General features: G+C 49.8%; 1 protein-coding gene across 3 annotated transcripts in view; it reads right to left on the reverse strand.

Annotated features, from left to right (window-relative positions):
• The window catches only part of LOC125740425 (cadherin-24), a 91,134-nt gene that overhangs the window by 45,344 nt on the left and 32,260 nt on the right, over window positions 1-13,530 (reverse strand). For all 3 annotated transcript variants that reach the window (XM_049011512.1, XM_049011513.1, XM_049011514.1), the window contains exons 2-3: window positions 11,041-12,641; window positions 186-480 (exon numbers count right to left, since the gene is read on the reverse strand). In XM_049011512.1, coding sequence (XP_048867469.1) covers window positions 186-480; window positions 11,041-12,480 — 1,735 coding nt within the window. In that variant the 5' untranslated portion in view covers window positions 12,481-12,641. The remainder of the gene's footprint in view (window positions 1-185; window positions 481-11,040; window positions 12,642-13,530) is intronic.

Consider the following 13,530-nt stretch of genomic DNA (forward strand, 5'->3'; position numbering starts at 1 on the left):
AGAATTTAAATAGGCCGACGACAGCATTAAATACATACACATATTTAATGCAGCACATGTATTTTTCTTGCTTTGATAATTTTATGAATATATACGAGCTTCTCTGGAAGCGCTGAAAAAGACATGTTTGCAAGAACTGAGACCACATGAGGCTTAGGCTCATTAACGTTCTTCGCATGCAGTACCTATGTTGGCCATCTCGGGTACGGTGGCGCTGTAGGGGCCGTCCTGAAAGACGGGCGGGTTGTCGTTGATGTCCTGCACCCGGATGATGAACTGGGAGGAGGGCTCTAGGGCGCGGTCCGTCTGGCGGTCGGTTGCCGTGGCGATGAGCCGGTACTCATCCTTCTCCTCCCTGTCCAGTGGCTTGGTGACATGGATGTTCCCGGTCTTCTCGTCGATCACGAACACGGAGCCCGCACCCTCCCCCCGCAGTATGTATTTGGTACGGCCGTCACCCCTGTCCATGTCCGTGTGCAGCTGGCCAAAACAAAACAAAAAAAGGCATGAGATTGGGATATGCATTTAAGTTTTAATCAAAAATACTGAATGCGCATTATAATCAGGATACAGACCCCCCCCCCCCCCCAAAAAAAAAATAAAAAATTAAAAACAAACAAATAAGTTCAGCCCACGCTGGCCCAGCACGCACTGGAGGTGACCCACCTGAACTTTATGTCAGAATTCAGCTCTGAACTTACAACAACTTTATTTTGACCTGTGGAGTTTCATATGGTAAATAAAAACACAAAGACAGGCTGACATTTGTGACATCAAACAAAGGTTGCCTGTTCTTATCAGGCGACGTTAAGCCAAGAGATTGCCTGACATTAACCTAACACGTATCTGACGTAGGCCTACCCTCGCTTTGGGCTGGGGCGCGCCGCAGAATTTCACTTTAATCCCGAGGGCACTTTCTCCCAGAAGGCACCATTAAAAAAAACAAGCCTTCCTTAGGTGCAAACAAAATATATCGCAGACTTCCCTCGTACAATCTGGCAACCCTCCAACCTGCCAATCCATCCGTAAGGCAAGAAATATTTTTCACAATACTGGTGAGACAGTAGACAGCGTGGCTGCACGTCTCACAACAGCCGGTGCTGGGGGGGAGGGGGGGGCGGTGGATCAGGTGTGGTGGTTGATGGGGCGGAGGCGGCGGGGGAGGGGGTCTCATCTCTGCACTGCATCACCGGGCAAAGAGGAATCAATTTCGGTGCATTATCGGGTCTGGAACTTTCATCCGATGTGCTCTCAAGCAGGGCGCCCGATGGGGAGAGATTTTTCCACTGCTGTCCCTACGCTGCGCTGGGCCCCCTCCGGAACAGACGTGGAATATTAACACTCCTTTTTGTTACAGCTCAGGTCAGGGAGGTGGGGAGGGGGTGATTGGGCGGGGGGGCTGGCTGGCTTGCAGGAAACATGACAGGAGGTGACACACGGTAAAAACAAGGTAAGAACAAGGCGGGTACAACCCAGAACCTTCACATGCACAGCAGATTTGCTACTGCATGTACCAGGCCACAAAACACAGCTTATTTCATTTAAGCAGCTTAGACGCAATTACAAAAAAAACGGTCCCTGATATTCAGAGAACGTCACCTTGAATTTCAAGAAACAGATTCAATGTAACACCAGACTTATCCAGTACACTATATATCTATGACCTAGATCCATATTCCCATTAAGCCCAGAAGGGTACAACAAATCTACTAATTCTAGCTCTATAACAGTCTGAAGCTTAACAATCTATGTGCCTGAATAAACAGGCAAAAAAAGTGCCTGTCAGACTCCCCTCATGATTAAAATCTGCTGGGTGGTTCAACGGATCTTAAACTGGATTTAGCACAGTGTGACATTTCAAATTCACAGCCAAAGACTACGTTTGATGGATGGAAGCAAAACACTCGGAAGAATTTTTACACATATTTTTGTTTTATAATTTAAAATTGGTCACAGCCCAAGCAGATCCTTTTCTCCCGTGATTCGGCACGTGCGCCAAGGCATCGTGATCCTCAGTCTTGGGGACGATTCAGAGGAAGCCATAGATCTGGAGGCAAACACAGAAACTCAGGTGTCTTGACCTCTTTTTCAGCGCTTGACGCCCCCAAACCCCCCATCCTACTGCTATCATTGCCAGATGCTGTGCTAATGCAATCCCCAGGAGGAAACACTGTCATGGTTACGGAGCAGGGTCTTTGTCAGCGCGAGGCCAACTTTGGTACTGTCCTTCATCCCATGTGCAGCATGGGATGTCCAGGGTTGCCAGGGGTGATGACGCGACCCGCACCGTGTGTCTGAGGGGCTGTCGGCCTTTGATGGGATCGGCTGGCAAAGGCCACGGTGCTCGAACGACCGGCTTAATAACGATGGCCCGTAATGATGCCTTTTAATGATGCCAGCCGCCTCGTTACCGCAGTAACGATCTGAGGAGAGGATGCGAAGAAGGACCAGCTTTGTGGCTGAGAGGTGGGCTGGGGGGGGGGGGGGACTCTGCAATGCTTCTCGATTTTCTCCTGCTTGCGGCTCTATCGGAACGTTCTTCATCTCGATGTTATACAAGCAGGGCGCTACACATGCAGCACCCGCTCCAGGAACAAAGGCCCAGCAAGCTCTAATGAGACCCCGCATATGCGTTGGCTCTAAGCTTTCATCACACCCCCATGCAAAACCTATATAGGTTCAGCGGAAGAACCCTAAACGTACTGAAGAAAGTGTACCATACGTTATGTAGTACACAGGAAGAATCAGCTACGAGGCCTCTTCATAATTCATCTTCCATAATCTGTGACCCAATGTAGCACTGGGGGCCTAGAACCTATCTCAGGATATACATGGCATATAGCGAGAGACACCCTGAATTGGATGCTAGTCTATCACAGGGTGTACAATCAGAAATACCATGCAAACTCTACAGAGAAAGACATAAGTGGGATTCAAACCCACAACCACCTGTTACATGCAAACTCGACACAGAAAAATAATGGTGGGATTCAAATCACTGACCATCCATTATATGGAAACCTCACATAAAAAGGGGATGGGATTCAAACCCACAACCACTTGTTACCTGGAAATGGCGCACAGAAAGGTGAAAGTGCGATCCAAATCCACAAGCGCTTGTCCCATGCAAACTCCACACAGAAAGATGGAGGTAGATTTCAAGCCAACAACCATCTATTACATGCAAAAATCATGGAAGATAAGTTGCATAAATGTATGCAGTGTACAATGTATTCTGCTGTGGAGAGCTGGGCTTCCACCGTAAAGCATGAGTTATCATTCACTTAACCCCAAATTACCTGTTTTTAATAAAATTACAAGCTGTTAATTTGCAGTAATTAAACCATGCATTAGCAGTGCCCGAGATTAGTGAATGTGACATGCTCCTCTTAATGCTGCACAGGGTAACACATAATATGAGGGCTTGCGTTAAACGGCACCGTGTGCACTGGAGTTCCCTCAATTGTGTCGAATCTGCAGCATTTAGGGGATCACAGATTTATCACATGTTAAGGTGAGTGCGTCAGTGGAGTCAAGAGCAGCGGATATTAGAGGTAAATGCAGAAACACTGCAGTGCTTCACCATGGCCTCGGACACCACATTCCACTGCAGAACATAGCGCAGTAGACCGCTACTTATGTACGTCATCAATACGCGCTCATCCAGTGCAGAGTCACAGTGAGTCTGGAGCCTGTTAGACGAAGCAGAGGCAGGAGACCAGAGCCACCCGGAAACTGGTGGCAATCCATCACGGGGCACACAAACACAGCCTTCAAACTGCAGGCAATTTAGAGATGTCAACTCTCCGAGACTCACAGAGAGAGAGAGCTGGAGAACCGGAAGAGGAACACCACAGTGCCACTGATCCACCGCCCCACACTATGAAGCACAATTGCTGTCATCTGCAGGACATTCTGCTAGACCTTCAGACCCCCTATCTTTTTTCATCCTCCCCGGAAAAAAAAAATCTAGGGCCATTTAGCAATCTGTCCCATGTTTCTGTGTACATTCAGGGTTGCCACTCTCACACACTCACACATCTGTTACCCACTATATTATTCCTTTAGAAACCTAAAATTAGCTACAAAAAAAGTGTTTGGGTAGTTTGAAAACCCTACTTACTATTTACAAGGCAATAAACTTATTTCATACATGTGAGTGTATGTGCATTTGTGTGCAGACTTAATTGAAAATCTCACTCCAACCCTGCAGATTTCGTACCCCCCTTTGGGGAAACTTGGGGAAGAAATGGTTCTTTTTTGTGTCTTAGTCAAATCCTGGAATCTCCCCTGGTCCATGTTATATTGCTTATTTTAATGTTTTTATATGATAAGGACCGCCCGGCCTTCTCCAGCCTGTTTTCTTGACATTTGACTATAGATCCACTGACCCTGTGTGTTTTTAAGTAGCATCTGTGCCGCTTGGGTTGGGAACGTTACATATCGAACCTGAGATTCTTGCTGTGCTCGGTCTGCGATTCAGCCTCTAAATCACCTGAATACCACACACTCATACACTCAATTCCACATTTTGGGGCGACACCATAAATCACAAAGCGGGGGGAAAAAAATACATTTGGCGTCGGCCTGAGAATCTCTTCCATGATTCGCATTTCATATACTCGGTGAGACCATCGATCATAAATCAAGGGGGGGGGTGGCGTATTTCGCCAGCGCTCTAGCCTAAATGAAGGACGGAGCCAGCAGCTTTTCGGGCATGTCGTCTGACTTCTTAACCGCCGCTCCTGAGTGGCTGATTCACCACGGGGGCGGGGAGACTCCATGTGGGGTCTATTTGGGCTCTCCTGTTTAACTTCTCCCCCTCCCAAAGGCCACTGTTGGTCTGGGCCCCCAGGTTCTGCATGGTCCTTCCTTACCCCCCACACATTCCTGGTAATGACACTACTGCCCCCAGCCCCATGATAATTTTGGCTCAGGCTATAAAATTTGGTCCACCACCAACACTGCCCCCCACCTGACAGGAATAACACAAGATTGGAAGACCAACACCTTGCGGGCTTTGGAGATTGGTGTGACGAACGTCTGCCATCAAGTGGGGAGCCATGGGCCCTGACCAAGCTGAGTCCCGTGGGACAGCAGCCGCGGCATCACAGCGGGTTAGCGTGGGGGGAGGGGGGTTATATGCATTTAAAGGAATCCCATTTGGGGCACGGTGACAATGTGCTGGGAGGGTATTCATTCGTGTGGAGGATCACGGAGTGTGGATGATGGACTCATGGTGGGGGGGGGGGGGGGGGGGGGTAAGTCACCTGTCAGAAGGGGGGAGAGGGAGGAAGGGAGGGAGTTGGGGAAGTTAAGGGCAACGTTTGAAGCCTGGGGACACGGATCATATGCAATGTGATTATAACTCCAGCAGCAGGAGAACCACTCCACACAGTCACCAGCCCTGAGGCTCCCTCAGAACCCTCACAGAAAAGCCAAAACCACACTACCTGCACCAGGCCGCAGGTAACCCACTAGCCTGTGCCACAGACCCCCGCAGAATCGTAGAAAAAACAAATTTAATTCCGTAAAGCCGAAAGGGATCTAATACAAAAACCACAATCTGGACTGGGTTCTACTGCAACACGATGCATCAGAGCCATTATGAAGACCTGATCCAATTTGACTGGATCAGAGCTAATTACAACTGCAATGGAAACTCCCTGCAATACTAATCTCTGCAGTGCAGTCGATGTGTCTGCCTGTACCACAGTTGCTCGGTAACCGGCATCTGCCTGTATCAATGCCACAATCCATTGGGTAACCAGCATCTGCCTGTATTTGTATAGAATTCTGCTCAGTAACCAACATCTGCCTGTATTTGTATAGAAGTCTGCTCAGTAACCAACATCTGCCTGTATCTGTAGGACAATCTGCTAGGTATCCAGCATCTGCCTGTATCTGTGCCAAAATCTGCTCAGTAACCAACATCTACCTGTACAGTATGTGTACTACAGTCTGCTAGGTAACCAGCATCTGCCTGTATCTGTGCCAAAATCTGCTCAGTAACCAACATCTACCTGTACAGTATGTGTACTACAGTCTGCTAGGTAACCAGCATCTGCCTGTATCTGTGCCAAAATCTGCTCAGTAACCAACATCTACCTGTATGTGTACTACAATCTGCTAGGTAACCAGCATCTGCCTGTATCTGTACCACAATCTGCTAGGTAACCACCATCTGCCTGTATGTGTACTACAGTCTGCTTGGTAACCAGCATCTGCCTGTGTCTGTACCACAATCTGCTAGGTAACCAGCATCTGCCTGTATGTGTACCACAATCTGCTAGGTAACCAGCATCTGCCTGTATCTGTATCACAATCTGCTAGGTAACCAGCATCTGCCTGTATCTGTACCCATTTCCAGGTGCCCCTTTGTAGCCTCTTGAAGAACCACACCACCCAAAAATCGATGCATGTCACAAGTCATAAGTTTGGCGACCTCCTCGACCCACACTGAGTCCACCGCCATGGCCTGCAAAGTCCAGCTGCATTTACCAATCACACCGTGCCCCTTGCCCACTAGAGGTGAATCTTCGTTTTTTCTCTCTGCTGACCCTCAGCAACTGGGATCTGATGCCATCGGATCCCTTGAGCTCAAATCCCAAAGCCCCACTAGTCACAGAGAAGCCCGCTAACATTCATTATTCATTTTTACCATTAGTCATTATCATGATGAACTGTTTCATATTTGCTCTTATTATGCAAAGTCATTATTATGCATTATTTATGAGACCACAGCTCTGCCCCAAAAATGTAAATCCTTGTTGTTGATTATCACACAGCGTGATGTGTGAAGTGGGGGGTCTGCTGGCATTTCCCCTCGCTGCCACTGTCACAGACGAGCGGCGTGGCCCTTTAAGAACCGCGGCCTTGGCGGTGGGAAAGGGCAGAGCTGGCTTCACCGTCGGCAGGACGTTTGAAAGGGCAAGGGGGGGTTTGGCTGCTTCACTGTGTCAGGGGGGATACTGTGTACCCACAGCTCTCATGTGGAATGCTTCAGCTCCCTGTGGAATCTGGGTGGGTGGGAAACGCTAGCCACCACCAAAGTTTTAAATATTGAGGGAGCCTGCAAGAGCCCAGCTCCACCTCCTTATGTCCAAACTGGATCATGCCGGAGCCCAGCTCCACCTCCTTATGTCCAAACTGGATCATGCCGGAGCCCAGCTCCACCTCCTTATGTCCAAAATGGACCATGCCGGAGCCCAGCTCCACCTCCTTATGTCCAAACTGGATCATGCCGGAGCCCAGCTCCACCTCCTTATGTCCAAACTGGATCATGCCGGAGCCCAGCTCCACCTCCTTATGTCCAAACTGGATCATGCCGGAGCCCAGCTCCACCTCCTTATGTCCAAACTGGATCATGCCGGAGTCCAGCTCCACCTCCTTATGTCCAAACTGGATCATGCCGGAGCCCAGCTCCACCTCCTTATGTCCAAACTGGATCATGCCGGAGCCCAGCTCCACCTCCTTATGTCCAAACTGGATCATGCCGGAGCCCAGCTCCACCTCCTTATGTCCAAACTGGACCATGCCGGAGCCCAGCTCCACCTCCTTATGTCCAAACTGGACCATGCCGGAGCCGAGCTCCACCTCCTTATGTCCAAACTGGACCATGCCGGAGCCCAGCTCCACCTCCTTATGTCCAAACTGGACCATGCCGGAGCCCAGCTCCACCTCCTTATGTCCAAACTGGACCATGCCGGAGCCCAGCTCCACCTCCTTATGTCCAAACTGGATCATGCCGGAGCCCAGCTCCACCTCCATATGTCCAAACAGGACCATGCCGGAGTCCAGCTCCACCTCCTTATGTCCAAACTGGACCATGCCGGAGTCCAGCTCCACCTCCTTATGTCCAAACTGGACCATGCCGGAGCCCAGCTCCACCTCCATATGTCCAAACTGGACCATGCCGGAGCCCAGCTCCATCTCCATATGTCCAAACTGGACCATGCCGGAGTCCAGCTCCACCTCCTTATGTCCAAACTGGACCATGCCGGAGTCCAGCTCCACCTCCTTATGTCCAAATTGGACCATGCCGGAGCCCAGCTCCACCTCCTTATGTCCAAATTGGACCATGCCGGAGCCCAGCTCCACCTCCTTATGTCCAAATTGGACCATGCCGGAGCCCAGCTCCACCTCCTTATGTCCAAATTGGACCATGCCGGAGTCCAGCTCCACCTCCTTATGTCCAAACTGGACCATGCCGGAGCCCAGCTCCACCTCCTTATGTCCAAATTGGACCATGCCGGAGCCCAGCTCCACCTCCTTATGTCCAAACTGGACCATGCCGGAGTCCAGCTCCACCTCCATATGTCCAAATCATACTGTGCTGAAGTAAAAAAAATTTAGTAAAAAATTCAAAGTGAACAGATTAATAAAACAGTTTTGCGCTAAAATTACATTCTTTTCTTCAGCTTCAGCAAATTTCTCTGATACCTCTGAATAGACATTCAGTCCCATGTTTTTGGATTTCGAATTATTTTGCTTAAATTTCTGCTGGCAAAACTTCACTTTAGCTAGACTCTGCTAACGGTTTGATGTGTGTAAGAAGCAATTAATGAATAACTGTACAGGGAGATTACAAATGAATAAGAAGTTTACTTGTAGTAATTGTAGTTTGATGCATTTCTAAGTTTCATTTACATGTTATGTTAAAAAACATTATTACTTAAAGTGTTACTTAACCACACGATGTGTGCAATACCCATTTATACCTTTACCTTTGGATTGACAGGAATTGAATGTAATATGGGGGGCCACTGTGGGGCATTTTACACAGGTTGTTTTCTCTTCGCATTTAGAAGGGGGGTATTTTACGTTGTTATCCACGGAAGGGGGGGGGGGTTTATGGTCGCGTGCGCGGTGACCGCAGATGAGGCCTGAGCACAGACTTTAGGTACGTGTGACTGCTGGGTTCATCAACCACCCAAAATGACTACATACAAGAGGTGGCATGGGGGGGCATGGAGAGAGCTTTGGTGGGGGGTGGGTTGCTCTCTATATATATCGCTCAGCTATTCAGCTCCCACACTAAACACAAAAGCATTGAATTTCCTTTCCTCGGGGGTTTGTAATAAAATGGCATTTGACCAAACGCTCCCTCTTGTTCACTCTCTCCCCCATCCTCCTGCTCTCTCTCTCTCTCTCTCTCTCTCTCTCTCTCTCTCTCTCTCCCCACTTCCAGAGTAATATTGACGGCTTTGCTTGGTCGGTCCCAGGCCTCTCACGCTAGGCCTATCCTCTTCCTCTCTCTGTTACCGGCTCCCCTTGTTCTGATTCCCATCTGTATGGCACCCACATATATCCCACATCTCCCCCCCCCCCCTCCCACCCACTCCCACCGTCCCCAGCAACTAAGCTGTTCGTGCTGTTTATAACACTCTCCACCGCGAGACAGGAAGAGCCACTCTGTTGCGGAAACAGAACCATTTGAGAAACCCCGCAATCAGGCCTGAGAATCCCTGCCTCAGCAGGTGTGGGCTACTCTGCTGTCTGCCGTACGCTGCCTCCTGCCAAGCATTGTTGTCTTTTGGTTATTTTTCACCCGGCACTTGCTCTCATCTTTTCCCGTGACCCCTTTATTTTAATCTCCATCTTGTCAGCCGTTTCCTCGCTCTTTCTTTGACGTGCCTCCTCTCCCCCTCTCTCCTCCTCGTATTTGATTTTCCCCCCATTCGCTTTCTCTGATTGCGATATGTATCTGCTCTTCTCTTGCTCTATTCTCCTCGTCTGTCTGTCTCCCTTTGTCGTTCTCTCTCTCTCCCTCTCTCTCTCTCCACTCTGTCACCCCCCCCCCCCCCCCAGCAACAATGTTTTGAAGACTGTTCTGTGGGTGTGTGTGTATATCTACGTGTTTCAGCATGTACGCAAACATACGTGTGCGCCCGTCTCCCTGTGACAGGATACTGGGACTTCCCCAAGACCCTGTCATCCTGTCTCGAGGCTTCAGAGTAACCCCCACCCCCTCCCCACTCCCTGCACCCCGTGCCAATCAAGTTTTGGCAAAACACCCAGTCAGAACCTCTGTCAGGGACATCTGTCGCCTGTTCACCTGTTACGCGAGCACAGAGGCGTTAAAACAGCAGCAGCGACCCGCGACCGAGTCGACGGGGTCACTGGAGCCACACGGCGTCCGTCTGGAGCGGACCGGGCCCTGCCGTGATGGAACCCAGGTGACCCAGTTGGCGTAGCGTGAAGTATCTTGACGCCGCTCGCAAAGACGTCACCTCCAGCCTGTCTCTGAGACGGGAAGCAGGGACCCTGGGCCCGGCAGTGTAGCCCCCACCCCAGCTCTCTCGCTCCCTGCCGACTGCCGTAGCTGGCTCTGCCGTGAGCCGTCTGGCCAAACGCTCTCTAGGCAAGGTCACCGTGCTGCCCTCTACGTGCGCTGAGTACCAGTAGGTGTGAGGTTACTGCTGGCGTGATCTCTGACAGGTTTATATGGCTGCTGGCTCGATCCCCCAGCCTTCAGTCAGTCCCCTCTCCCCATCACTTTCCCACCGGCACCCCCCGGGGCTCATGCCTGAGAGCGTGGCCCGAGGCTGGGGTACACGCAACACTTTTTTTTCTTTCCATGCTCTCTGTCGCAGGATCCGTCCACGCTAATCCTCCACTGCGTGAGGGTGCACTCCTGCTACCTAAGGTACAGCCCGAGGTCAGGCCTTTTACCCAGAAATGGATGTGTTTTTGAAAACACTGGGTATATTTTCCATTAATGTGGAACAATTACATTAGCGCAGCAGTGGATCTGTGCTGGGCAAAAGATGTCAGGCTAAGCAAATATAGGGTTTAAGGTTTTATTTACAGCAGCCCCCCCACCCAGTATGAGTATTACTAAGAAATACAACATAGATCAAAATATATCAGTATAAATATTTCTTAAAGCACTACACTTAAAAATAGAATTTCCTTTGTACTGTAGCCTGCAGGTGGGCTTGGAGCTGACGCCGCATTAATAATTAGGAGTAATTAGTCAGCAGTGACAGATTGTGGTCACATGACCACTTCCCATATTTATAAAGAGGAATTACTCACTCGTCCAATGAGCACAGGTTCAGGGCCGCTGTACTCCTCGATTACGAAGAACTGATTCCAGATCCAGCTACGTCTGCTCCGTGACCGGGTCTCCTCCACCTCCTGGCTCCTTGCCTCAGACTCCGCCTCCTGGAACACCAAGCCGCCCTCATCGTCGCCGGGCCCAGAATCAGATGGGACCCCGCTGTGTGCCTTCTCCCCATAGACCGACTGGTCTGGGATGGGATCCGGTCGGAGTTTTAGGATGTGGCTGATGTCTGGTAGTACCCCTTGGTTTGTGAATTCTGCAGTAGAGGCTGCTTCTTGTCCGTCTGTGTGAACGTCACTAGTGCTGCTTCTCTGACTCAGATATTTCTCTGCTCTTGGTTCCGAAGATAATCCTGACTGAAGAGTGGCTCCCATATGGAATAGGTTGGACTTGCCATCTTGGATAATGGAATCTAAGTTTTCAATAAACGGGCTTCTCTCGTTATCAGGAACCCCCCGGGTTTGGCCCATTAGCGTGGTGCGAACAGTAAAATGCTTGTCATGCCATGCTGCCCCAGCGTCGACACCCTTATCGAGATTCGCAACTAGGCTAGGTGGGCGTGCAGTTTGATCTCTCACACTGGGCAAACCTGGAGAGGCAGGTCTTTCTTGAGCTTTCCCTGAAGAAACGCTGGCTGCTAATTGGCTGCGATTTGTACCAACCAGATCCAGCTTCCTGCTCCTCAGGATCCTTCCAAAAGGGACCACACCCTCGACGCTCCCTTTCTGCAGCTGTGTGATTGAAATCGGCTCCGAGTTCACTTTCAGCCCAGGTTTCTGAGGACCGCGGGTCGGTGGCAGGTTTGATATCCTGGCTGAATTCAACAAAACTCCTCTTCCCTGAGCTACCTGAACCTCTGGATCTGCTTTCGGCCTCGATTTAACGAGTGGCTTGAGCCTGGTTTTATTGGATAGAAGACTAAGGTCCACTCTGCGATGTAACACATGGCTTTTCTCTACTCTCTCTTCTTTGGTTTTTAACTCGGGACTTTTTGTGTTGTTCGTTTCTTTTGAGCTCAAATTAGATCCAACTTCCATGGACACGGCGGCGGTTAAATTAGGGTTACAAACCAGCCTCCCCTCCCATTTCGAAACAGATTTAGACGTATCTGTATGAGTCTGGATTTCTTTTCCACCTGACACTGGAGTCACGGAGTTGCTCTGAGTTGTTCTTGGATGAGAAGCCAACTTAGTATCAACGCCAAGATCATGCGGAAGGAAACCCATGAGCTTCGCCAGTGGAGGCGTCGTCTTGTCAAAACCTGAATCCCACTGACTAACTGCCAACTTTTCTCCAATGGCTGCAGTATAAGCACCCAACCCTCTTCTCCTGATCACCTTGGCGGAGACCTCTCCCCTAAGGACCGCCCACACGCAGAGGGAAGCCAATAGGAGCATGACTCGGTTTCCCATGACGACTGGCAGGGGCTTTCGTTTGAAAAGTTAGTTAAAATGACAGATGTGGTGAGACTCACAATCAAGGCAAAATATTTGTTTTCTTGATTTCTTCATTCTCCCGTCCTGTCTTGTTGTTCCTCGCTTCTCCGTTACTCCCCCACCGGGGACTGAACAGCCTGCGAGAACAGAAGAAAAACACAATTAGTACAACTTTCACTGCAAATCCTTAATTAAATGAGCAGCAATGGTGCAAGATATGCAGGGAGATCCTGAGACATTCATCAACAGATTGGACCACAAAATCCAATGAGGGGCTGCCGGATCCAACAGCAGTAATTTTTCATTTGAATCCCAGAGTAAGTCATGCCATCAGTGGTAACTTCTGTAGGAAAGTTTCTCCTCTGCTTTCATCCTCATAGTGTTCCTGGTTTTGGGGTATGGAACTGTGCCGAGTCAGTCAGTTGGACCCTTATTGTGGGTGTCTTGTGTGGATTCAACTGGAAGCTCACAGGAACTGTAGTGTTTGCGTGCGTCTGTAGTATATAGGTTGACTGTAAGTGGGCTATGGTGGACAACCACATCCAGCAGGTAACTAGCCCGTAGCTGGTGTTGAGTGTGTTGAGTTTAGCACCCCAGAAATGTTTAAAGGTTTTGATTCTTCAGTGCCCACCATGTCGAGCCTTGTCCAGCTTCTCAGTACACCAGCATCACGTAGACATTCATATATGTGTTCTAGAAGGCCGTCTAGGCCCTACTGTGGACCAGTGACTGGTGTGGGGATGTTCTGTCTGAGGAGGTGTCATGCAAAGACCTGAGAGCTGCTGCAGCGACAGTGTAGCAGAGAGAAAAACTTGACTCACTCAAGCGTGCCGAAGGCCTGAATACTCCCGGTGGACGTCCTCTCTCTCTCTCTCACTATCTCAGTTCCCTGACCCTTTGCTCTGCCTCTGCCAACTGCATCACCTATCCCCATCTCTCTCTCACCTGTCCCTGTTACTCTCTCACCTGTCAATGTCTCTCTGGCTTGTCCTCATCTCTCACCAACCCCTGTCTCCCTCACCAGCC

This window comes from Brienomyrus brachyistius, chromosome 4 (genome assembly GCF_023856365.1).
Source record: "Brienomyrus brachyistius isolate T26 chromosome 4, BBRACH_0.4, whole genome shotgun sequence".
NCBI lineage: Eukaryota > Metazoa > Chordata > Actinopteri > Osteoglossiformes > Mormyridae > Brienomyrus > Brienomyrus brachyistius.